The sequence below is a fragment of the Salvia hispanica genome, chromosome 5 (genome assembly GCF_029641045.1).
Source record: "Salvia hispanica isolate PSC_SH4W2 chromosome 5, Shi_PSC_v1, whole genome shotgun sequence".
NCBI lineage: Eukaryota > Viridiplantae > Streptophyta > Magnoliopsida > Lamiales > Lamiaceae > Salvia > Salvia hispanica.
In genome coordinates, this window is record NC_142696.1 from 22,655,866 (window position 1) to 22,682,278 (window position 26,413).

Genomic DNA, 26,413 nt, shown 5'->3' on the forward strand with positions numbered 1-26,413 from the left:
TGTGGAATAATGTTGTCAGTAATGACTTAGGGAAAAAAACATATCTCGATAATATCTGGATAGATTATCTTATAGGAATAAACCATTAATTATTTATTTATTTGCATTCTACTGCTAATTTCAAACTCCATAAAACAACTCCTCAGTCGAATGAGAAAGCTAGCACATACTCTTTGCATCATTAAAATACGAATTGATAGTTATTTAAATCATTAAATTCTACTAGTTTATTTTATAAAATTTAAAATTAAAATATTAAATCATGAAATTTCATTTTTTTTTCTCTCAATTGTCTCATCTATATACAAGTCATCTTAAATGATACCCAAACTAGCGTATTTTATTACTCTATAATAAATATTTTTTCCTATTAAAATAAATTATTATTGCAATCATGCATTAAACTAAAAATGAATGCTTTAAAAGTAAACCATTCAATATTTTATAAAATACTACTACAAATATATATTAATTTTTCGATTGTAATGCAATAATTTAAATAATACTATAAAGATTTAAATAATTCATTTTTAGATAATACTCCCTCCGTTCCACAAAAGATGTCACACTTGTGAGATGGCACGAGATTTTAGGATATTTTATTTTGTGTGTTAGGTGAAAAGAGAAAATATAATATTTATATTATTGTGAGAGAGAACTTTTTTTAAAATGGAAACGTTACATCTTTAGTGGGACAAACTAAAAAGGAAAGTGTGACATCTTTTGTTGGACGGAGGGAGTACAACAAAGATTTAAATAATTTATTTTGAGATAGTATACAAAGATTTAATAATGCCACAAACATTTTCAATCCTTAAAAAATCAGAACAGAAGTATAGAAACATTAAAAAACCAAAAGTTTTGTGAGTTAGAAGGATAGAATAGTAAAAGTTGGGATTGAATTTAGAATTTTTGGAACTTTTTTATTGTAAATGCTGGATACTGAAAAGATGCAAGGCCCATTTTTTGGGTAGTACTTCTATAGTTCACTCTTTAGTTTTATTTAACAGTTCTGCTAACTATTTCATAATAACATTGTCAATCATTAATTATTCAAATAAATTCCAAATAATATTTTGCTGGAAATATATACAAATTCCTAATATAATTATCAATGTGAAATTTTTTTTCACGTAATCTTTTTTTCCTATGATAAATCAATGTGGAGATTAACCAAGAAAAGAATCTGAAGCAAAATTAAAAGAAGAAAAAAATAAATGAACAAAATTCATTAGGATTTAATTCTATAAAGTGTCGAGTGTTGACAAACAATCGATGAACAATTGCATTTAAACTTCATCTGCTTTGGGTTGTTTTGTTTTAAGAGAAAAATACGAAAATTGGTGAATAATTGCAGAGAAGTTTTATTTGGTTATATAACATGTTATTTGGTTAATAGAAAATTTAACTATAGTTAAATCAGGACCCAAAAAGACAAAATAAAAATTACGAGAACCTACTAAAAAACAGTGTATGAGAATTAAATGAAAAAATTAGCATAAGGACTTAAAGATATATTTGGCCTAATATATATACTGTAGCTAGCTACTAGGTAGTAAAGAGCACTAATACATCGTGTAGGTTATTCAATAAAAAATTTAAATCATGAAGATTGTATGACAATTTATTGTATATGCAGATTTTAAATTCTGACGATTTAAAATCACAACCTGCTATTATTTGACATTAAATTATCTTTTACGTGATATATAGAATGTTCCATATTTTTGTTTTAACAAAATGTTACTATGGCAATGCAGATTGCGAAGCTTATCATACATTTTTATAAACACATTGTTTTGAGAAATTGATTTGATAAAAAAAAAATATACTGCAAATTAAAGAACTATACATTAAGAGGGGCCGTTGAAAAAAATCAGTTAACATATATGGAAAGCTAAAATAAGATTATTAGCGAAAAGCTTAAAATGCGTACCAATAATTTATTTTTAAAATATATGGATTTGGATTAATAAAAAAATTACTACAATGCCGTTTGCTATGAAACAGGTTCGAATACAATGCTTCCCCAATTCATTATACAAATGGGCCTACTATTATTTTTTGAAAGCCCAGTAAGAATTGTTTGATCTTTTTGTTGGGTATTTCTATACACTTGTTATGCTAACAGTTTTATTTGTTTTTGGGGTCATGGTATTCTCAATTTTAGAGTTCTACTTATAAACTCCAAATTTGCAATCTCAAAACATCTTTAACTAAAGAACTTAGAAATTTTCAGACAAATGGACCATGGAAGTAAAGATACTATCACACAAAATTAGGCCTGAACTCTGGGTAGTAGTATTTCATAATTTTCATTAGTTTTTTTCTCTTTCTTTGCCTCTCAGAATACTCTCTGCAACATATGACCAAATGACCAGTTATGGAACTCGTGAAATAAAGTATCATAATTGGAATTAGAAGATTGAATATTTTAGATGTGGTCTCACTCACAAAAGAATATTGGTGTTATAAAAAGTGAGAGGGCAACTACTATGTTAATTGCACTGAAATAAACATCACTGAATTCATGTTAATTCATATCTTCAACCAAATACCCCTAAAAAGAAGAGTTCTAATAAAGAAAACACAGAGGTCATCCATCACCTCATAATAATATTCATCAACTCTATCCTTCTTATTTCTGAGGCTTCTTCCATAGCACACCAAACTTCCTCAGCACATTCACATTCTTCTTCTTGAACATTTCATCATCAAGATCATCCGAGTATGACGAGGTGATGTTCCTCATCCGAGGGCTGTAGTTGTTGTCCATTGACCCCGTCCTCTCCACTGCGTGCCCGTTGTTCCCAACCGCTAGCATGGACGCAGCCACCTCCGCTGCCTTCCTCCACTGATCCGACTGCACCTTCAGCTTCCGCAGCTCTGCCTCCATCTCCGCGTTGGCTGCTTGTGCTGCCTCCAGCTGCTCAGCAACGCGAGCTGCCTTCCTGTTGCTCCTGTCCACCTCCTCCGTCATGGACCCCACCTTCACCAGCGCCTCCTTCTCTGCTACTCTCGCTGCCTCTAGCTCCGACATAGCCTCGCTCCTCGTGCTATTGTAAGCCTCCATTTCTTTCCTCAATGCTCTGTTTTCCTCTGATATGTTATGGTATTGTGCTTTAATAGTCTCATTTTCTGCTCTCAGCTCGTGCTCCCTGTGGCCGGATAACGCGTTCTCCAGCTGCATTATGAGGGCGTCATTCTCCTCAAAGATGCTCTGCAGCTCAGTCTCCTTATCCATGAGGTTTGACCTCAGCTCCTCGATTTCATAGCTGCATTTTCGAAGCTCTGCCTCCAACTGAGCCTCTCTCTGCCCTGATGTGGACTTGATCTGTTCCACAATCTCACAAGCATGCTTTACTTGCTCTGCGCTCCGAGCCTGATCCTCGTTCCGCCTCATCTCTGCAACAGCTAGAGCAGATCTCAACTGCTCCACTTCAAGCTTCGCAGAAGCAAATTCTGCTTCAATTGATGATATCTTTACCTTCTCGTCTTCAACTTCACCATTGAGTTTCCCAACAAGCTCTTCTAGAAGCTCTACACGAGCCTTCGACTGTTCCAGCTCACTGGCTGCAGCCTCGTAGACTCCTATGGTTTTACAACCATCCGACCTGAGCGTCTCCACCATCTTCTTGGCTGCCTCCAGCTGCATAAGTGTCTCACCAACAAGTTTTTGCGCTTCAGCTTCAGATTTCTTGGACTCATTTAGTTGCTTCCTCATTTCTTCCACAACCACGAGTGTCTCAGTTTGTGCAGATTCTAAGCGGTGAGCTTCAGACTCAGCTACCATCTCCAGCTGAGCTTTGAGCCTTTTGATCTCATCTAATGCAGAGGCCAAAGCAGCCGATTCTTGCAACTGCTGCTTCTGTAGAGCTTCCAGCTCAGCTTGCAGCGAGCTGTCTTGCTGTTCACACGTCTCAGAGATCTCTACTGTGAGAGCATTCCGAGTGGCTGAAAGTTCTAGAAATTTCTTCTCGGATTCTTCAAGCTTCGAGGAGAGGACTGAGAGCTCTTGGTTGGATTCCTCTGCATCTCTTTGGGCTTGCTTCCTAGATTTTTCTGATGAGCATAACTGATCCTTCACATTTTTCAGATCAGATTCTAGCTGAGAAATCTGCACCTCGAGCTCAGAAACTTTGGTTGGACGCTTCTTCTGCAGGTTGCAGCAGAAATTGATTTAGCAAAACACGCCATATGGAGTATATATAGCAGTAGTTGAATCATCAATATTATTCAGATTGACAAAAAAATACATCATGATGAATATAAGTCTAGTTTTGGACATGGTACAAGATTTCATTACAACATCGTAGTAGATTCTTGTATATACCAAGGAATCTGTGTTTTGGTTCACTTTATGCTTCGAGCACAAAACAAAAAGATGCTAGTTATTTTTAGTACCTCAGAGAGTGGACTTGCCGGCGAGTTGTGATCAGAAACTCTAAGGCCCGACTCCTTTGGCGATCGAGTTGCTAGGTTAGAAGAAGAGACGGTGGGCTCTAAAAAACGGGGACCAGTCTTGAGCTGGCGTGGAGAATGTTTTCTGGATGCCTCGGAGGGGGTTGATCGAGGGGAGTTCTTCCCCGACACCTCAGATGAAATAGAGCGAGGAGAAATCCTCGGAGCTGCTCCTGAGGAACTGGTTCTGCAACAGAGTAATGTAAACCATCAAGATGTTCTAACTCATGAGGCTCATTATTTACATGTAAATTGTGTACAACCAGAGACATGAAACCTCACCATCACAATGTCACTCTAAACATGAAGTTATACACAGATGACTAATCACTATATATAAAGAAGAAATGGACAACCAAAGCTATGCAATTTCTCAAAAGTAATCCTTCAACCTCTAATGGCCTAATCTGGTCCCATCAGACAAGATTTACACAATTTAGCATATCCATCGCGTATTTACTCAAAATCATTACAAAAAAAGATGATCATTAGTTCCACAACACTTTAATCATTAAGTCAAATAAAAATAATCATTTTCATGAATGCTTCATTGTTCTTGTAGTCACCGAAAGTTACCTTGACTTAGGCGTCTGCATATTCAAACTAAACTTGAAAATGGGAAATATTTAGATGCTACTCAAATGCTTCCTGCCCCCACACAACACCTGCAACAGTGGAGAGACACCAAATGCATAAATGAAAGAAAATTTTGTAGAGGTATGATGGAAATGACAATAATGTACAAGTCAATTGTTCATTTAAGGTAGGCATTTCTACCACATTGAAGAGAAATACCAAGTTAAATGTTTTATTGGGACAGAAGAAGATGATGGGATGGATTAGTAGAATGTCTCATTCCAATGTCTAAACAAAATATGAGATCTATGAATCCTGCACCTCTGCAGCAGAGAGGAATTCAAGAATTCTTGCTGCTTTTGGCATTAGTTATTTATTACAGCATTTATTGAGTTGGTTGAGGCACATTTTGATAAAAAGAAGTGTGCATGTAGGCTAATAGTGACAAATGATTCAACTAAAAATGGCTCTTGGCCGGAAAAACAAAACATGATGAAACAATTAACAAGGAAATGGTGAGTTGAATGTTATCATACAAGAAAGGTAACAATTATAACCTGCAGCTAAAGTAGTTTCACATCATCAATAAGCAGATTGCTTCTTTTTTCTTGTATTAGTACTCTTACTATACAACCAAATTCAAAAAAGAAAGCATCTTGGAAAGGAGAAGAAAAGGTGGAAGCAGCCAAATGAGAAAAGACATACTCCTACAAGAGGTGTGAATTTACTGAAAAGGGATTTATCATACTCAGCCTTTGAACAAAGCCTGTAAAGTGGCTTTGAGGTCCAAAACTTTTGTGGAGAGAGGAGGGTTCTCAAAATATACCAACATCACATTTTGCATTACACCCCAAAAGAAAAGCATATTAGAAACTCTCTCACTCTGAAGTCTGAACCAACAAAATGAAATTCAAAATGCAGTTTTTTGAAGCATTTCCTCACATTGTTATCTCCTCCATTAGCCAAGAAAGAAAGAATACAAGTTGAGTGAAATGGAGGAAACTTTCTCACCCAGAGTTGTTGAGAGGAAGCTGTAAATTGAGGGTTGCAACGGGCTAGTGCATAGTTTTGATAGAATCAAGAATAAGAGAGAGAGTCATCATCCAAATTAAAGAGCTTATTAGCTCTTATTCCGAGGGCAACTACTGCTTCTTTTTCTAGTCTCTGCAATTTGCAATGTGTCTGGTTGGTGAATCTGTATATGTAGGTTGGAATCTCAAATACTCAAATACTACTCTGTATACTATAGATTAGTACTACTCCTTCCATTCCTTGTTAATCCAAATATTTCTTAAGAGATGGTTACTATAGAAATAATTCAATTAACTTATAGTTTTTCAAGATAAAAAAATAACTCGATTAATTTAGAATTTTTGAAAATAGAAAAATGACTCCATTTACATTCAAAGAGGGAATACTATTTAATTTATTCTACTAAAAAAAATAGAGTGGAGACAAGCATATGAGGATATGAAAATGAAGAGATAGTGGTTGAGCTATAAAAGCTAGCCCTTTTACCTCTAACATAGGATGAGTGTTTAATGTTCATTCACTAAGTTTGACCAGTTTCTGAATCATAATCCGCTATTTACTTGCCTCAATTTTATGTAATTGTGGGTCCCGTGTGCTCCACCAACCCTTCCCAATATAGTCCGTAACATCATGACACATTATTATCATGACAATTTATTTACCTATTAAGTTTATTATCATATCAAAATCTGACGAGGAACATTTATTAAAGAGTAATACTAAACAACCAAATTTTATACCATTAAAACAAGATTATATTAGTAATTTTGATGTGTTAATTAAATATTAAAATAATAAATATAGATAGTTAATAAATTAAAAATACTTTATTAGTTTGTGGCCTCATTTTCAATTTTTTATTTTTATATTTGAATTATTTCTCTATTATTTTTTAAATTTGAATTAAAATATGTATTAATTATATTTTATGATACAAAAAAATTTGAAAAATTATACATAAATACCATAATATTATGCATGTTTCCTATACTATAAATATGTCTAATTTTTTAATTAAATGTATAAATAAATTACATTTTTTTTCAAATAAACTAATATTTGGTTGTACAAAATTTGGTTGCATGGCTTTATTGTTTATGAAATGCAATTTGACACCAATTTGTGTAAAAATAAGAATATTTGATATGTACCAGAATTATTGTACAATTAGTAAAGTAAGAGGTATAAATAACAGTGTATTTAAATTTTAAAATTATGTTAATAGATAGTGTGACTCACATTATTATTACGATTTAATAATGGGAACGGTATAAATTGTAGTAGTAGTTATAAATTGATATATATAAATAAATGAGTTTGAGATAACTTTCTAAAAATAAAAATAAAATATATTTATGGGATACACGCAAGGAAAAATATTGTTATTTTTATAGGATGGAGATAGTATTTTTTAAGAAAGATGACCAAATCAATTTTCTTATAAAAAGTTGCACGTCTAATTTATTAGCACATACTGCAAGTATAAACAAAAATCCAGTTTATTTAAATTGCAATTCTGTACTACTACCCTACTCCCTCCGTCCCCGAACAAGAGTTACTAATTTCCATTTTGGTCCGTCCTCAATTAAGAGTATCACTTCATTTTTACCATAAATGGTAAGTAGGTCACATATTCCACTAACTCATTTCACTCACCTTTTATTATAAAACCAATATAAAAAAATAGGTCTCACATTTCACTAATTTTTTCAACCAACTTTTTTTACATTTCTTAAAATCTCGTTCAATCAAAGTGTTACTCCTAATTGGGGACGGAGGGAGTATTTAGTATTTAGAGCACTCCCAATGGTCCGGCTAAAAACTCCCTTATTTCTCCCTAACTCCTGCCACATCAGCGCCACATCAGCACCAAAATTTATCCTCAGTTTTTAGCCAACTTTTAGCCAACTGCTTCAATGGTTTCTCCCTTATTTCTCCCTAACTCAACATTTCATTTTTACATCATTACTAATTTAATTGTTTTATTTTTGTATATAATAAAGCTAGCTAATTTATAAGACAAGACAAATAATAGTAATAAAGTTCGTTGTATTAAACACGAGTAAAAAATTACAACGACGATAATTTAAAAAAAAATAGGGGGGAATTATTTTAAATTAATTATTAAATTTTAAATTTATAGGGGGGAAAATTAAAAAAAAAAAAAAAACTATTTTTATCGCCGGATTATCGCCCACAGTGGTCGGCGATAATCCGGTGAATTTTCGGGAGTCGGCGTTAATTCAGTAAAATTAACGCCGAATTATCGCCGAATTCTCCCCAACGCCCGGCGATAATCGGCGATTTTTCGCCGGATTTAACGCCGACCCATTGGGAGTGCTCTTACGGTGCTATAAATGTGAAAACTAATAACGTCTCCATTTACCACAACACATGCACTCACTGCACATATATATATGTGCAACCTGTGTCAGGAGCCGGGTGCATTATGATCTAAATATTTTTCTAATAATAACGAATTAATGTCCATGTATTAAAATGTCTTGCTCATAGACTTATTTTCGCAAGAGGAATGCAATTAATTTAATTAGAAGTTAGTAGTATAATTTATAATGAATATAACGAAAGTAAGAAATGGAAATTAGTACTCCCTCCGTCCAAAGATATTAGAGCCCTTTTTTTTGGACACATGAATTTGGGAGATGTTGTTTTGTGGTGTAAGTGGAATTGGTAATAAATTAAATTGTAAGGTTTGGTATACTGAAAAGCATGTTTCGAGCAAGTTTCGCGCGAATAGAATCTTGCTTGTATACGTAAAACTCTACAATCCACTTTTAATCCGATTCAGTATTATTCGAGCAGTCTCGCATGAATAGAATCACTATTATTATTTCATTGTGTTTTGCTTGTGCATTTATAGGATGTTTTACAAACATTTAAATGCATAAGAAGTAAACAAAGTCTAAGTCTTTTGCTTAGTAGACCGGTTGTGGGCGTCGTCCACTTTAAGGTAACACGGTCAGATCTATGCAATGCTTTGCAAAAGAAAAAGAAGAATTTCACAACCTAGATAGGCTTTGGCTACCTATCGTGAAAGGTTGCAATGTCAGTCCGCATATTTATAAGCCTTACTGAAATAAGATGACATTGGTGTGGTATAGCACTGAACGGATCTAACAGCAAGACGTGTCTTTATGCTATATACTGAAAGACTAGGTCTTGATGAAATACTATTTCTTAATCTACATATGTTAGCATTGAGCGTACGGTATTGATTATGCACTACTTTGACTTATCAAATGGTGCGGGTTTTTCGCAACCCAATAATCCTGATATATTGGGTAGTGGTGATTAATAACTTGCGGTGCTAAGATTGCTATTATGTTGAAATGTGCGCGAGGTGAGTCTCGTTTGATAATGTTCTCAAGAGGAGTTCGAACAAGGTTTTATTATTTAGAAAACTGGCCAGTTGGAGTTTTGTTACTTTATGAATAATAAATAAATGTTTCTTGCTAAGTCCACTCTTGGAATTAATAAGATATTAATTAATTAAGTCCATAGCAGACATTAATTAACTAATGGACATTTATATCTTAAGCGCGGGAAATAAATAATAAACAAAGTGGAAACCCGGATTACTTGTAATTTCGGACTTGGATGGGGAGAGTTCAATATTACTTCTATAGTGGCTGCTCGTAATATTCCAATATAAGCTTGTATTAAATTGTGGGTTCAATTTAATTAGTAAAAAGCTAATTGGGAGAGCTCATATCCAAAACCTTCCATAGATCACTGTCTGGGCCCAAAAGGAACTTAATATAAATAGGAGAATAAAGGAGACAGAAATCATTTATTATTATTATTCATAATTTTCGTCCCCCTCTACCTAGAGGAGTTCGAATTTCTCTCCTAATTGGAGAAGGATTTCTTTTGTCTTCTTTATTCGAGTCCTAGTATTTTGATGAGATCAACCCACCCTGATATCGAGATACAGTTCGGGAACCAGAGAGAAGATCCGTGGTCTAGTATCGAAGATCATCACGTGGAGAAGGCGCGAGCAATCGACGATTCTTTGGAGAATCAAATCGGTAACTCTAAACCGTAGTATTCATGTTTAGGATTTACTTTCTATGAGCATGAATTATTTGCGTTCTAGCATGCAATTATCTGTTTAACATGTGAATTGATTAATCGCATAATCGGTCAAATAGATCCTACGTCTGATTTATTTGTTTTGTACAAGTCTTCCGCTGTGCAAGGGGCTCCAAACCCCAACAATTTTTACCATAAATAGAAATGACCCAAGTATGTTGGGACACCCCAAAATGGTTTGGTCTAATATCTTGGGACGGATGGAGTTAAAGAATGTGAATAGTGTAGTGCTTACTTTTTAAGTGATCAATGACTAGGGTAGCATTTAAAAACATGCCAATAATATATTGCTCAAAAGTTGTTGATATTTTATCTTCTCAGATCTTTCCAATCTAAAAGAATAGCGAATTTACTTGCATTAATTTTAATAAAAATTGATTAGTAGATGTAGTTTGAATAGTTATCTTAGAGCATCTCTAATGAGAGACTAAATGGAAGGTAAAGTCATATAATTAGGGGTGGCTAAACGGGTTATTCGTGGTTATTCGCACCCGATAAGTTGGGTACTCGTACCCAATTTTAGCAAAATTTGTTGTCCCAATATCCGCCACGCGACATACCGGGATTACCCGATACCCGTGACGGGTATCCCGTACCTGACATTGCGGGTACGCGTACCCGAGCCGATATCCTAATAAAAAAATTGAAAACCATAATAATAACCGTCAATGTTCCCTAATTTACTTTATTGATATCGATGGTAAACGTTGAATAGATTGAGAATAAAAGTAAGGGGACACTCTATAGCTAGTTCCGGTGAGTTTTCAATTGTATGCTCGTTGGAATATAAAAATGTTTTAAAATAAACTCTTAGATTATATAAAGTACTCCCATTGTTCCGCCTTTATAGAGGCATTTCATTTTCTTCACCCATTTTGGATATATAATAATATATATACTCTTTTTTACATTATTATCCCTCTTAGTTTATTTTTTCTCCATTCTAACTATTTATTTTTAATTTTTCAAAATGAGTGCGTATATAGCTATTATTATTTAATTATTTTTTTTCCTCCACTTTAACTATTTGAAATACCTTTATTTATATACAAACGGAGGGAATATTAAAAGATGGAATATGATTAACGGGTATTAGAGCATCCCCATCCGTGCTCTTAGCTAAGAGCACGGAAGTAGGCCCGGACCCACTTTTACTCCTTGTCCTTAGCTAAGAGCACAACACCCACATCCGTGCTCTTAGCTAAGGACAAGCTCAAAGGTCCCACCATTCCATTATTCAATTTAAATACTCTAATTATTAAAAACATTTCTACATTATAAAAATACATTCAAAAATAAAAATTACATAATTAAAATCCTAAAAAATAAAAATTACATAATTAAAATCTTTAAAAATAAAAATACATAATTAAAATCCTAGAAAATAAAAAAATACATAATTAAAATCCTACAAAAATGAGAATATGAGAAAAAAGATGAGAGAATGTATATGACAAAAAAAAGATGAGAGAATGTGATTTTTTTTGTGTTGAAGTGGAAGTATTTATAGATGAAAATGTCAATTTTGGGGAAAAAAATTGAAAAATAAATTAAAAGTGGGTAGAAAACGAATATAATTTTTTGGGAAGTGGAAAAATATTTTTTTTTATTTAAAAACATTTTTTTAAATAAATTTCGAATTTTAAAAAAATAAAAATAAAAAATCGAATTAGCCGTTGGCCAATCAGACGTTGCCACGTATGGGTGCTCAGCGGCACGGACGTGCTCTTAGCTAAGAGCATGTTCGTGCCGCTGGCACGGACGGACGAGCTGCAGCGGCGGACGGACGACGGGTGCTCAGCGGCACGGACGGACGGACGGTGCTAAGAGCACCGCTGCGGTTGCTCTTACGGGACTAACGGGTATACCCACACGGGTAGTGGGTATACCCGCTACCCGCAAAACTCTAAAATACACTACCCGATCCCGCCCCGTTTCCCGTTATCGTCGGGTAGCGGGTCGAGATGGGAATTACCCATTACCCGCTACCCATTTTGCCACCCCTACATATAACCATCATATTTATTTATTTTCCATGAAAAATCATTTTTTAACAGGAGAGATATTTGAAAAAGAATTATACCTTTTTCCCACTGTGCCTCTCCGTCAATGGAAAGGTAAATCTTATAAATATCATGTTTGCTTTTTTTTCATGAAAAATCATTATTCAAAGTAAAGGTATATGATAAGGTATTATACTTTATATTTTCTAATATATTTGTAGTATTATTTTATTTTTGATTTGCCTTTCTATATACATTTTTTCCTTTGAAATGTGTTATTTTTTGGAAAGATATATTTTACTTTTTATAAAGTTAAATAAATAATATATTTTTTTTATTTACTCTTTCTTGTTGGAGATGCTCTTGCCGAGACGGAGGGGTGTTTTGAACGTTAAGTTGAATATGAGGTCTTATTTTAAAATGGAAATTGATATACATTTGAGAGATAATAGTAGTAAATACAGTAAATGTGTTATTTTTGGTGAATATATTGTTCAATAAACATTTGTTTAGGTGTTGAGTGAAGCGTTATGAGAGAGCCACCACACGTGGAACTCAAGAAAATAATAAAAATAATCGTTTTATTTTAATATTTTTATATACATAAACTGAATTGAGCGAAAAAATTGAAATATTTGAAAAAACTCAATCCAACTTGTCCCAAAAATTATAAATATAAAAATAAATTTTAAATTAATTCGAATTGAATACTGCATTTGATTTTAGGATATTATTCCTACTTCTTTCACCGCAGATATTCGAGAAAATAGAAAATAAAATTGACAAATGAGTAACTTTTTGGATTGTGTGAATATGACAGAGAGGTAAAGCAAATAACACTAAAGACGATGTTGACCGGAGACTGTTTGAATTGGGCACAATCCACCATGCCCATGTGACCCACTGCAAATTCTGGGCCCACAACCGCTCACTCACTCCGTTTCTTTTTTATTAATCCTTTCCTTTACTTATACTCCACAGTCCAGATTAATTATTTCATTACTCAAGCTAAGAGCATTTATAATTATTTTATTTTTATATTCATCAAACCAAACGGTGGTTAATACAATTATCATTGTTCCTGTCAGTAAATATTAACATGTCATATATATAATTTTTGAGTGCCATTAACTGCATTATATACTAGGTTTGGTATGATAGGCCTGATTATGAAAGCCCAATACGATATTTATAAAAATAGGCCCAATTGTTGATAAAAAAAAATTTAAATGAAACAGAGTAAAAAATGAAACCTCCATCAATCATGGCCCAAATTCAAACTAGATAAATCGACACTCGAACGATCTCCACATAATTAACATTTTCAGATCTATGATGCATATAACTCATGCATACACACATAGACTTTTTACTAAAGTTTCATGATGAATTTCTACATTTTCAACGTATGAACATATTTACACATACTTTTCTATTTTTTTTTATTGGAGATAATAATCATATTCATCAAATTTGATTAAATTTTAATTTATCTAAGATTTTAAAAAAATAATAAATTTTAATTAAAAATCTTCTCAATTGATTCATTCATGTACAAATTAAGGTCATTTAGTGATGCTCAAACAACGTTGTTTCACACAAATAAGAATGTAAAAAAAATGGAATAACGAAAAAGGAAATACTAGTGCTTATTTTAATAAGTGATACTAATTCGAGCATTATCAAATGATGTTGTTTAATGTTCACAACAAGATAACTGTGAATAATTTAAATTTTAGAATTTATTATGTTCTTTAAAATTTTTACTGAGAATCAAAATGTCACCAATTGTTATGATTATATATGGCTATCCATTTTTTCTATTTTTTCGAATAGAGCAAACGATATAAATAGTTTTTTAACTTTGCATATCGTACATTTGCGATTCCTGAAAAAAATATAACATTCAAAGTTAAAAAACTATTTATATAAGATTGCTCCAATGCATAAACATAATTGACTTTTTAGCATAAAATAAAGTGACAAGAGACAGAAATGAGATAATAAATAGATGAAAATAATTAAATCTAGAGATATATACAATGTAATTTCATTAAGTATCACAAATAAGCATTATGTATTCATTATTTTTGTACTATGGTTACTTATTAGGAGTATGACATTCAGTGCTACTATGACATTGGGTATCTGATATGCAATTTATTTGAAATCTTTAAATGATTCCAAAATTAAGTGATTATTTTAGTGTAGAAAAACATAAAAATACCTCAAATATCAAAATCTATAGAATTTCCAATATTTTTACTAAAAATACACTCGTAACATACTAGTGTCTATGTAAATCAACTGGATAACTGATTCAAGTGGATAATTCCTAAATCGGCAAATCACCGATTTATAGGTGGACGTTGGACCACTATTTGAATCACCGACTATTTTTTCTCCTCGACAGGGAACCACCGACCAAATTGGCATTTACTCTGCTTTTGTAATTTTATATTCTTAAACGGGAAAATGATTTTTTATTAGTCGGATTTTGCTATTTTATTATGTACTACTCCATGTATTATGTTTTGTTAGTATACTCTTATATTATAAATAGAAATAAATTAATTAACGACAACAATTTATCTCGAAAATTATGGAAATCACGATTGAGCTATGTTAATATCCTCATCCAAATAATAATAATAAAAAGCACTACTCATAGGGCTGACAATTTTTGACACGACACGAACCGGCACGAAATTAATGATTTGGGTCAGAGCTTATTGAGTTCGTGTCCTTATTGGGTCGACCCGTTAAGGACACGAAAAATTCGTGTCGGGTTCGTGTTATCCGTTAACAAATAATATTTTAATATTATTAATTCTTATTATTTTCATTTTTCAATATCTATTAAATTGACTCTCATAGTCTCGTATGGTCACTTCTCATTTAAACCATTTAAATATTTAATCATTTTTCAATACGTGATGTTATCTATCTTGTAGTGTTGACTCGAAGTGGTTTGTGTCGTGTTCGTGTCTGAAGGTAGCGGATCGTGTTTGTGTTCGTGTTTGAGATTTTCTTAACGAATCGTGTTCATGTTTGTTATTATCATGTTCGTGTCGTTATCGTGTCGACACGATAACGATCCGACACGCACGATTTGTCACCCCTAAGTCTACTCCACTACATATGTCTCCTGAAACAACTCAAAACATTGTTTTGTGTATATATATCACTGATCGCTGACTACCCATTTCACATGTAATAGTGACATCTTATTTTAGCTTTCATTTAATAGAATAAAATGCAATTCTTTCATTTCTTTATCATTTTTATGAATGACTCATCACTTTCTTTTCTTACTGTTTCATGTCGAGTAGTACTATTTTTTCATTTTCTTTCTCTTATTTATTTTAACTATCAATACTTAAATTATTTTAACTCTCATTTGATTAATTTTATAGTAGGAAAATTGGTCCTTAATATTATGAACTTTGCTCAGATTTTGATTTTTCCCATAAACTTTCAAATTAGTGTAATAAATTATGAACTTTCAAATTCACTAAAATGTGTTCCTAGCATTTGTGAAAGAGAGAAACAAGGTTTTGTGTTTTAACTTTTGTAACGTAGCATCACAAGTGTGTGTTTCTAATTGAATTCTTTATGTTTTTATTAATTTTATTTTGTTTTCTTTATTCTAAGAGTTTTATTTTGTTAAATAAAAGTAGTATTATGTTTAATATTCCAAATAGATATACTAACATGACATGCCACTTATAAGAATTCTGCTAAATAGGATTTAAAATGTCATATAAGCTAGCCGGATTTTTACTCTTGATCTGCCGTGGGAAATACCAAAGAAAGTTCATAATTTATGGTATTAATTTAAAAGTTTATGGAAAAAACCAAAATCTGGATAAAGTTCATGATATTAGGGACCAATTTCCCTTTATAATAATCTTGAGTCTATCCACTCTAAAGAGTATTGCCGTGTTGGTATTTGATAGTAGGCGAAGATAGATTGCTATTGAAAATGGAGTATCAGTAAGGATTTGTAAATAATTAACCACATATTTTCATAAATTTGAATAGTTTCACGCTTAACTTTTGGCTTTTATTTTCGGGATCGGGTGATAACCTACAATTCGCTATTCATGATTGTTTTAAATTTTATTTTATGGTTAGTTTTTTATGTTTAGGTTTCTGGAAAAAAAATGTTTGTTAGGTTCGATTCGTTAGGATTTACTCGTACGATAGTGATATTTCAGCTTAAACATTTGCAATTGTTTTTATTTATCAGCTAGCAATTTATTGGTTAAACTTAGTATATTATGTGGGTTTTTGTAGTAATTGTTAACTATTGTTGATTATTTCATTATTAATGTGTATAACTTTATTTTCATAATGGAACACACACACACACACACAAAAACTGAAACATTCGAAACAAAATATACAGTCCACATCTTGTCTTGCGTCTTAAGTCGGCAGCCCGCAAACCATACACAATTAAATGATTTTGTGAATTGAAATTTGTGGAAATTTCCTCCACAGCCATACATAGTATTATCAGGATCATTAATTTTTAGACCATTGGGATTTTCTAAGAAATTCCCCAAAATAGTAATGTTGATACTTTTACTATAAAACTATATTCGGCCTATAAGTATGTAGTAATTTACAATTTTTGACATAACTATCGCTGGTAGCCCTCCACATTTGAGGGAAATTTCGTAAATCAAGAAGAAAACCTATACCTACTTATCCGGGGTATGTAGTAGTGAATTAGTCCATGAAGAAAATGGAAAATATTTTACTATCGCTAATAATTTTAAAATTGCATCGTTATTACCATGTGTCCATGTGTGAATTCAGAGGCTATAAGTAATTGAATAAAGTTCATCAAAACACCCAAATGTTTTATTTTATTTTATTTTGTGATGACAAAGCAAATTTCATAATAATACACTTTAAAAGTCAATAGCTTTTCAATGCGAGCATCATCCGATAAGCCCAGCAAATAACAAGATGGGGCTAGACCATCTAAAACATCATAACTTTTCTTTAATTGATTTTGAAATGTAATTAGTGGAATAAGTATTTAGTGAAAAAAAAATAAGCGCTTTTACATTTTAACTTTACAGTAAAATAATGAAATGATTAAATAAAGGTGGGACACAGCGATTAAAAATAGTAAAAATAAAAACTAGTAAATGAAGGCAAATCGACAGAAACATCGTCTAGTTTGGTAAATCTCATAATTTTAAAAAAGTAATCAATTTTTAAATTATAATTTTAATAATTTTTTCTCAATTAACCACCATAATATCAAATTAGAAGGAAATTATATATGATATGACAAATGAAAAATATTATGCTCAAAATGTTCAACTACTTTAATATACTTAGTCATTCACGTTTTTAATTTCTGCACATATGTGTGCCATATCAATAGATTCAACCACATAAAATTTTCCTTGCGTGAATACTACTTGTTGAAACTTGAAAGAGTAAGGATTGATTTCTCTCCAACACTACTATTTTAAAAAGTGCTATAATTGTCCAAAATCTGAACAAATTTGATTTTTTTTCAATAGCGCCTATACTGAAATCATCTGAAATAAGAATTACTGTATTATTTTTTTACTAAGAAAACGTCTTTAATAGGAGTAAGAAATTTGGGGTTTTGATTAGGGTGTGTGTTGAGTAGACCACAAATCACAATAAATAAATGAAAGAGTTTGTTAAATAAAATAATTGAACCAAAAACCTCAATCATAGACCTTCATTAGAAAAAGCAAATTACAAAAACAAAAAAGCTCCCTTTCCCTCTTCAACACTTGAAACTCCTCCTCCTCCGCCGCCGCCGCCGCGATGAGAACGAGCAACCACCTGATCGGTTTCCTGAACTTCCTAACCTTCCTCCTGTCCATCCCCATCCTGGGCGGCGGCATCTGGCTGAGCACCCGCGCCAACAACACCGACTGCGTGAAATTCCTCCAGTGGCCCATCATCATCATCGGCGTCGCAATCATGGTCGTCTCCCTCGCCGGTTTCGCCGGCGCCTGCTACCGCAACATCTTCCTCATGTACCTCTACCTCTGGGCCATGTTCCTCATCATCGCCGCCCTCATCGGCTTCATCGTCTTCGCCTACGCCGTCACCGACAAGGGCTCCGGCCAGCCCGTCCTCAACCGCGCCTACCTCGACTACTCCCTCACCGACTACTCCGGCACCTGGCTCGCCGACCGCGTCACCAGCCCCTCCTACTGGTCCAACATCCGCTCCTGCATCAGAGACTCCCACGTTTGCCGCAACATGGCCAGGAACTTCAACGGCGTCCCTGAAACCGCCGACATCTTCTACACCAGAAAACTCACTCCTATTCAGGTTTAATTCCAATTTCAATTTTTCGATCTGGGTTTTTTGTTTCTTCAAAAGGGCTTTGTTTTTACTTTGTGAATTTGCATTGATTGATTCCAAGGTTTGATCTTTGAGTTCGATTATTGCTTGTGATTAGAGAAAGAAGGTTTTTTTTTTACAGTTCAGAGTCAATTAGTCAGAGAGAGAGATTATGATACCCTAACCACCCATTTTTGTCGTTTAATAATGGAAATTGAGACTATCGTCATCTACTTTTTCTCCAACAAAGTAGATATTTGATGTAAAAAGACGAGAACAATTATTTTTTTTGAATCGGTAATTAGCTGTGGCTGTTTTGAAATTCATCTCTGGCTTTAATTAACCAATTTTCCTTTTTGGCGCATAAATGAATAAATTAATCTTTTGGGTTATTGTTTTATTGTTTGATTCTATTGATGGTCTATTTGGATTTCCATCTCAAAAATGTTTTGATTCAAATCGTTTGAATTGTTATTTATATATATGTCGATGCAATCAGATTCTTTGTGTGGTTTCTTTGCTCCCTTACCTTAAATATACAGTGATTCCTTTGTAGTAGTAAAATTTTTGTATACCAGATTCGAGATTCTCTTTTCAATTTAGTGTCGTTTTGAGATCTCAAAAGGCAACAAAGGTTTCTTTATCATTGTCTAAACTTTTCCAAGATTTCTAAAACTTTATGGAAGGGAAGTTTTCACGAAATTGGTAGGGTATTTTTTACCTATTGTGCAACTGCCAATGACGTGCTCCATACTTCTTCACGTGGTCCGAGTAATAAGATGAAGATGGGACCTTTAATTATTCGGTATGGTGATTGAAAAGTTATAGGTGCATCCTTTTAAATTCAATACTATTATTATTGTTATGATTCCTCTTAAATGGAGTAGTTGGAAACCTTTAGCAGCTGATTTGAAAAGTTTTCAAGAAATACTTATTAAACTATAGTCTGAAATGAATTTGGTGGAGTACTAAAAATGGGGAGGGAATTTTGTGTGCTTGCTTGTATTTATTGTGTGCCATACTTTTCTAGTACTATTGGGAATTTTCTTGGAACTTTTAGATGCATACTTTTATCTAAATATGATGTCGACGTAGTTGGATAAAATAAATACTTGAGAGATTTATGCAAGTCTTTTTCTTGGAAGTAATGAAATTATTTGCCGTGTGATCGATCACTAATCATGCTATTAAGATATATTAGATGTAACACTTAACAAAAATAGTGTCACACCTTCACGAAAAGTATAAAAGACTTTCATGTTGATAATAGGAGATTTCTTGCATCATCATCCTTGTCTCACTTTCTTTGGTTTACAAGATTCATAGTTGATTTTGGTGAGCAAAGGAATCAAGGTGAAAATAAAGTACTACTGCTATGCAACAAAAAGACTTTATAGTGATGGTGAAAAGCACTTCTTCAAATCTTTTTGGCTTATTTCATGTTTCCATTTTATTTGGAATATGAAATAGTGTATGTTGTGATGTAACACACATCTCATAGTGAAGCATTGTTTGCTATGTAGTCTGGATGTTGCAAGCCTCCCACATCATGCGGCTACGTCTACATGAACGAGACGTATTGGGCGCCTGGAGCAGGGCTCGTGGGGACTGATCCGGATTGTTTGAAGTGGAACTACAACGACCAAGAGCAGCTCTGCTACGACTGCGACTCCTGCAAGGCTGGTGTGCTGGCAAGCTTGAAGAAGAGCTGGAGGAAGGTCTCTGTCATCAACATCGTCATGCTCATCATCCTCGTCATAGTGTACTGCGTCGCCTGTGCAGCCTTCAGACACAACAAGCGGATCGACAACGACGAGCCCTATGGGGAGACCCGGATGGAGAAGTCGCGGCCGAGCAGGATACACTTCTGAGTGTGAATAACAGAGATTTTCAAGAAATTTAAACAGTGTGGGATTTTCAGTTTCTTTGTCAGTGTTTAGTAGATGATGGGAAAGTTGCTTGGTTAGTTTTGTTTTGAAAGAAAATATCTTGTGTAAGTATTTTGTTATCATACTCTCTTGCGTCTTCATGATAGGGATCGAGAGAGAGAGAGTGTGCGTGCACATGGAGAAGTAGTGTATAATACATATGGGGTGTTTTTGCTACTCCAAGAAATTTAAAAAGTTGGCATGTTTACGCAACTAAATTGATTTTTTAGTGTTGTTTTGGCAATTAAGTTAGGTAATTCTGTTGCAGAGAGAGAAAGCAATTGCATGTGCAGGAGAATTCTTCAGACATGGATCCGAGGAATCGGGAATGTGGGTGGGGGCAATTTCAACTAAATCCGTTGAATTCAAATTATAATAGTAAGTCGTTGCTATTTTTGACATCAGATATCAATATCATGTGATCAATATATGAGTAACTTTTATTCATTGATCCTCAATAAATGAGTGACTTAACCCAAGGATTGATGTTACAGTGTTATGGAACTCATCCACCCTTAACCAAATAGCAGCAACTTTATTTTTGGGCTAGTTATCTCATCCTTCAAGATGTCTACAAATCACTACGATGAATATTCTCTAATTTGCCGGTGGATACTCTTGATGACTTGATCTAATAACAACAAAAAATGAGTAACTTATTTTCCTTTTGTTATTTTGACCCGTTTCCAAAAGTTTTTGAATTTTCCGAATTTTGCAAATAAGTAGTACAGCTGCCCCTTATTTTTAGTTTTTAAAATTGAGGTTTCTATGAAGTATGAAAATGAGAGAAAAATAGTGTAATTTAATTTGTTCGAAAATTCCTGGGCATTCATCCGAAAATCCACAAATCGGTTATGTATCAACTTTTGTAAGTTGACAACTAAGTTTTAGTTTTAGCTAGCTATCTTAAAGAGGTTAGTGTTACATATGAACACTTGTATTTAATTATGTTGTAGCACATTTTCTTATCATAGTATACTGTATTTTCTTTTCCATATTAGACTTTTAATTGATAATAAGTCGTTAGCCGGTAAGGATCTCCTCATCCACTTTTCCTCCTCCATTCCTACTAAAAGCTTGCTCCATTCCTCATCCACTACATTCTTCATACATTATATGGAATTATGGATCAAACAAAAAGATGTCATCAATCAACAAACTCAAACCATACATAAGTTGAAGCAGTACAGCTACGCTATATGCATTTGATCTGAAGAAATGAAAGCATTCTCTAAACTAACCGAATTAGAAACATCCTCAGTCTCAAAGGCGCATATATTTATTCTCGTGCAACAACAATAATCAGAAATCAATAAAGCAAATACAAATGCACAACCATTCAGACGATGATACAAAGCCAAAATCAACAAAAAATTAGCAGATTCCTTACACACATATATAAAAATGCCTACTAACAGCCTGCTCCATTTCTAGATTACCCACAAAGCAGCAACTGCAAAATTTCAAATATACTCCAACCAAGCAGCAAAAATAATGAAATCATTAAATTACCATAAAAATTTAAAAATAGTTCACAGCAAAATAATTGAGTTCATCAATCTTTTTCCACTTCAAGCTCAAACACAATTGGTCTTAGTGCATGAAAATTTCAAAAATAGCAAACACAATCTTTTTGTATGCTTCTAAACAATTACTTGTGAATGCTTTTTATTGAATGGCATGTTGTGAGCTTCAATGGAGAAGCTTCAATGGAGATTGGGAGAAATACTTCCCGTTAGTAATAAAGTAGAGAGGCGCTGATTTTAAAAATGGAAGATAGAAGGGTTGTTTTGATTTGGCGCTGATTTAGTTCGGTTCATGAATTAGATTTGATTAGGCATTTTTTTATATATAAAATGGATCCATGTGTCAATTTTTATATTAGTGGATGAGGAATGGAGGAGGAAAAGTGGATGAGGAGATCCTTACCGGTCATTAGCATACTAGTACTACTAAATTAAGTTTAGATGTGAAAATTTGAGAAAAGATTAAAAATAGAATAGAAAATTAGCAGTAAATCTGATTAAAATCATGAAGACAATGGGATATTTAACCAAATTTAATTTCTAAAATTTTTATAGCCTTAAATAGTTATATCTTATCAAATGCTTGATTTGGAACTAGAATAGGTAATTTGCCTTAAAATTTTTAAACTTTAGTGAACTTCAAGTTTTCATCTTGATTCACAATTTGTCTAAAGTTGTTTATGAAGAGACAGACACCCAGTTGGGCCTTCTTAATTCCAAAGATGAGCCCTAAATAAAATTGAAAGATTGGGCCAATCTTTATAAACATTATTGCTAATAAATCTATAATAAAGAAATTATTAGCGAAATTAATTCAGATAGTTACATTAGTCCATTTACTCATATTAATGATTGTACTATTTTATCTTAACAGAACCAATATTTTTCCAACAATTTTTTTAGCTGCAATTCAAATCAACATTAAGTTCAGTAGCCAATCATTTTTGTCATATACTAAAGTTATATAATGAGTACATTGTTAAGATTTTTTATTGGGCTAGTAATTCACACTAATAATTAGTAAGCCCATTGGGGCCTTAGTTAATTTATAAGTACTATAAGGCCTTAGTTAATTTATAAGTACTATAATAATTAATAAGATCACTAGCTGTATTCCTCATTCTTTAGTGCGTATTTCCCAATCATAACAAAAATCATCAGCATTTTTTCGTATCGAGTGCGATTTTTTTAGATTATACTATCAATCAACCAATAAATTTATTTAAACATTAGTACTACTTTCTTGAAGAAGAATATGTATATAAAGTTAGTCTTGATGGCTAAACTAATTTCTTGGCTGCGTGGGCCTCTTAAACGAAAAAGGGTACAACTAAATTCTTACGTTAGACCCAAAAACATTGATTTGGCAGTTCAATTCTTTCATGTTTCTTAATTTCATTTACTGTACAATTTATTGATTTAACGATTAACAAAACATCACATGTCAACAAGAGCGCCCCATGGTAATTTGTTTAGAAAAATAGTACTCCCTCGTAATAAATATGCTTTGTGTCCTTTCGTTTTTTTGATTTTTTTGTATTTAGCCATTGTGACTTCCTTGATTACCTCTAGTGTCTAGTCTGTGTCCCCTACTACTCATGGCAGATATATGCTCATCTCAGCCTTGATCTCAAGCATCACTACGATAAATTGTTTAAATCATATTCGCTTTTAAATTTTCTAGTACTGTCTACATACGTAAATACAAGAAAACTTTAGTAAATTTTAATGACATAGTACTATATGACTATGGTTAAATTATATTTTACCTACAGTGAGTTTTTTGTTCTTGTTATTTATGGTTATAAGATCCGGTGGATTAAGAAAATAAATAATGCTAAGATGTATGCTATCCATTTGCTTCTGTTTTCTTGTGTTTATAGATGTTTTTCATTAGGGTGTCTCCACCGTCGCCCTTTCCGTTCGCCCGTCGGCGACGGGCGACCGGACGTCCGCCGTAGTGAGCGGGACGTCCGCCCACGCCCGTCCCGAGTGCCCCTGCGATGGGCTCGCCCCTCACGTCGACGTCCGACCGGACGTCCGCCACTGTGGCGAAGGTCGGACGTCCGACATTTTTATTTAAAAAAAAAAAAAAATTTATAAATAGGGCTCCCCCAACTTCATTTCATTCACACCACTTGTGTTGACAAGTTTCTCTCTCTAAATCTACAAATTTCATTTCTACTACAATGGAGTACAATAGAAACTCCCCCACCACGAGCGGAGGAAACACACCCTCGATTCCCATTGGATCGGAGGGAAATTTTGCGGGGATGAATCCCCAAATGGCGGGGACGGCGAGGATGAATCCCCAGATTGGCGGGGATGGCGGGGGTGGGGCGGTATGCCGGCGATGACTCCCCAAATGTTCTACACTATGTACACTTGGATGAGTCAGATGGGTCAGATGATGTCAGGGGCAGCAGGGTTGGGCGGTATGCCGCCAAATATGGCGGGGGTGGGAGGGATGATGCCTGGGGCAGTGGGGATGGGTGGTACGCCGCCAAATATGTCGGTGGGTGGGTCGATGGAGAGGCAGAGCCCGAGGACGCCTAGGGAATCTGTGTATCGGCCATATATAGATTTGTTGGCCGATGATTCCCCTAGTACTGTTCCGGAGACTCAGTACGCCGGCATCGAGACTTTCTCTTTTGAGGATCTGGGGCTATCGCCGATCCGTGAGACTCCCGATGAGGCGGAGCCAGCTGCAAGGGGAAGGAGCAAAGGCAACGGCAAGGCCAGAGGCGGGGGTAGGGGCAAGGGCAAGGGCAAAGTCCCAAGCTCTTCATCGCACACGGGGGCATAGGAGGAGGAGGGCGAGGATGAGACTGAGAGGAGGACGATCTGGTCCGTGTGGGAAAATGTCGCGCTTGCGAAGGCATGGATCGGTGTTGTAGAGGATCCCTATGTCGGGGCGAACCAGTATGTTGACCGAATGTAGCATCGCATTAGTGCCGCCTACCGCAACGTCAAACCGCTTGGGGCGAAGCCTCGCATACCTGAGCAATGCCGGAAACAGTGGCTTCGGTTGAGGCCTAAGCTCAGTCGTTTTGCCGCCCTCTACCAAAACAACATGCGCATGGTAACCAGCGGCATGTCTAAGGATGATGTGAAGAGACAAACCTTGGCCCAGTACCCCAACCGAGACTTGAACATCAGAGAGTTTGACCGGTGGGAGGCCTTTCTCGTGGTCAAGGATTCGCAAAAGTTTGCGCTTGGTGTCGAATCAGGCTGGAAGCGGACGAAGATCAACTCTTCCGGTGAGTACAGCAGCAGTGCTGGTTCGCACGAGCTCCCCGAAGCCGAGGAAGAGGCCCCGCTACCACGAACAGACTCTCGCCGTCGTTGGCGCCCGATGGGGCAACAGGCTGCGCAACGGATGGCGAAGGGAAGCGGCAGCGGCAGCGGGTCCTACGAGGTCGAATCGGAGGCCCCGGGAGGCCCAGAGGACGACATCCTCGCCCGTGCGCAGCAAACAAAGACTCTGATGCAGAGCACTATGAAGTGGTATAACACGCAGGATCCAGTGTTGAAAAGGCTGTGTAAGGAGGTGGTCGACCAATGTCGGCGCGATTTAAGGCTGCCACCCATTGATGATTATGGCGTCGAGATCGGGGGCGGGGACGTCGGAGGCGGCAGCGGCACGGGCGACGGGGACGAGGACGAGGAGGAGGAGTGAGAGCCGAGGGTATTATGTAATTTTATTTTTAAACTATGTTTTTTTTTAAAATTATGTAATTTTTTTTAATTATGTAATGTAATTTTCGTATTTTCCGTTCGTATTCGTGTCGAATTTTAATTCCGTGAATTTTAATTTTAATTGTGAATTAATTTAATTGTGGGAAGGGCTAGTGGAAGGGCTAGTGGGAAGGGCTAGTGCAGTGGGAAGAGCTAGTGATGTGGCAGTGAAATGGGAAGGGCTAGTGCTAACGTGACATGCAGTTTTTGTGGGAAGGGCTAGTGGAGGGGCGAGGGGGAGGGGCGCCACTGGAGACCCCTTTATTAATACTAGTTTTGTATAGAGTGTTTATTTTTGTTTATACAGTGATTTGATTGCGTTTTTGTTGTGGGTTATGTTCTAAACTGTGCATGTACTGCCATTGCTCGCCAATTTTTAACTCCGAGTATATCTTTTGTATTAAAAAAAAAACTGAAAAGATATGTTTTTCGTACACTTGTTTGCTATGCAAAGAAGATCATATATGGTAAAACTCAATATTCTCCATTTCAAATGAGAATTCTCCTTGTCACGAGAATGTGAAAACCATTTTCAATCATTGAATGATGAAATTTTTTTAGTGAACCATCTCTTTAATGCATGAATATAGTTCTTTAGGTCAAACCTTAGCAAAATATTTACACATGTACATTCTTGGCGGATCTAGAATTCGTATTATATTAATGAGTAAAAACACATTAA

General features: G+C 34.7%; 2 protein-coding genes across 7 annotated transcripts; one reads left to right on the plus strand and one right to left on the minus strand.

Annotated features, from left to right (window-relative positions):
- Positions 1 to 2,513: 2,513 nt before the first annotated feature.
- LOC125191175 (interactor of constitutive active ROPs 3-like) lies at positions 2,514 to 6,308 on the minus strand. Of its 6 annotated transcripts, none has more exons than XM_048088666.2 (4): positions 6,049 to 6,308; positions 5,038 to 5,126; positions 4,405 to 4,648; positions 2,514 to 4,156 (listed from the first exon to the last, which is right to left on the minus strand). In XM_048088666.2, the coding sequence occupies exons 2-4, from the start codon at positions 5,055 to 5,057 to the stop codon at positions 2,639 to 2,641; spliced, it is 1,782 nt and encodes a 593-aa protein (XP_047944623.1). In that variant the 5' UTR covers positions 5,058 to 5,126; positions 6,049 to 6,308; the 3' UTR covers positions 2,514 to 2,638. The 6 variants fall into 6 exon arrangements, with proteins under 6 accessions (XP_047944623.1, XP_047944627.1, XP_047944625.1 ...); XM_048088670.2 differs by having other exon boundaries at positions 5,980 to 6,308; XM_048088668.2 differs by lacking the exon at positions 6,049 to 6,308 and adding an exon at positions 5,743 to 5,767.
- Positions 6,309 to 17,895: 11,587 nt separating this feature from the next.
- On the plus strand, positions 17,896 to 20,685 carry LOC125188780 (tetraspanin-3-like). The gene is made up of 2 exons (XM_048085833.2): positions 17,896 to 18,527; positions 20,063 to 20,685. The coding sequence occupies exons 1-2, from the start codon at positions 18,012 to 18,014 to the stop codon at positions 20,408 to 20,410; spliced, it is 864 nt and encodes a 287-aa protein (XP_047941790.1). The 5' UTR covers positions 17,896 to 18,011; the 3' UTR covers positions 20,411 to 20,685.
- Positions 20,686 to 26,413: the final 5,728 nt, after the last annotated feature.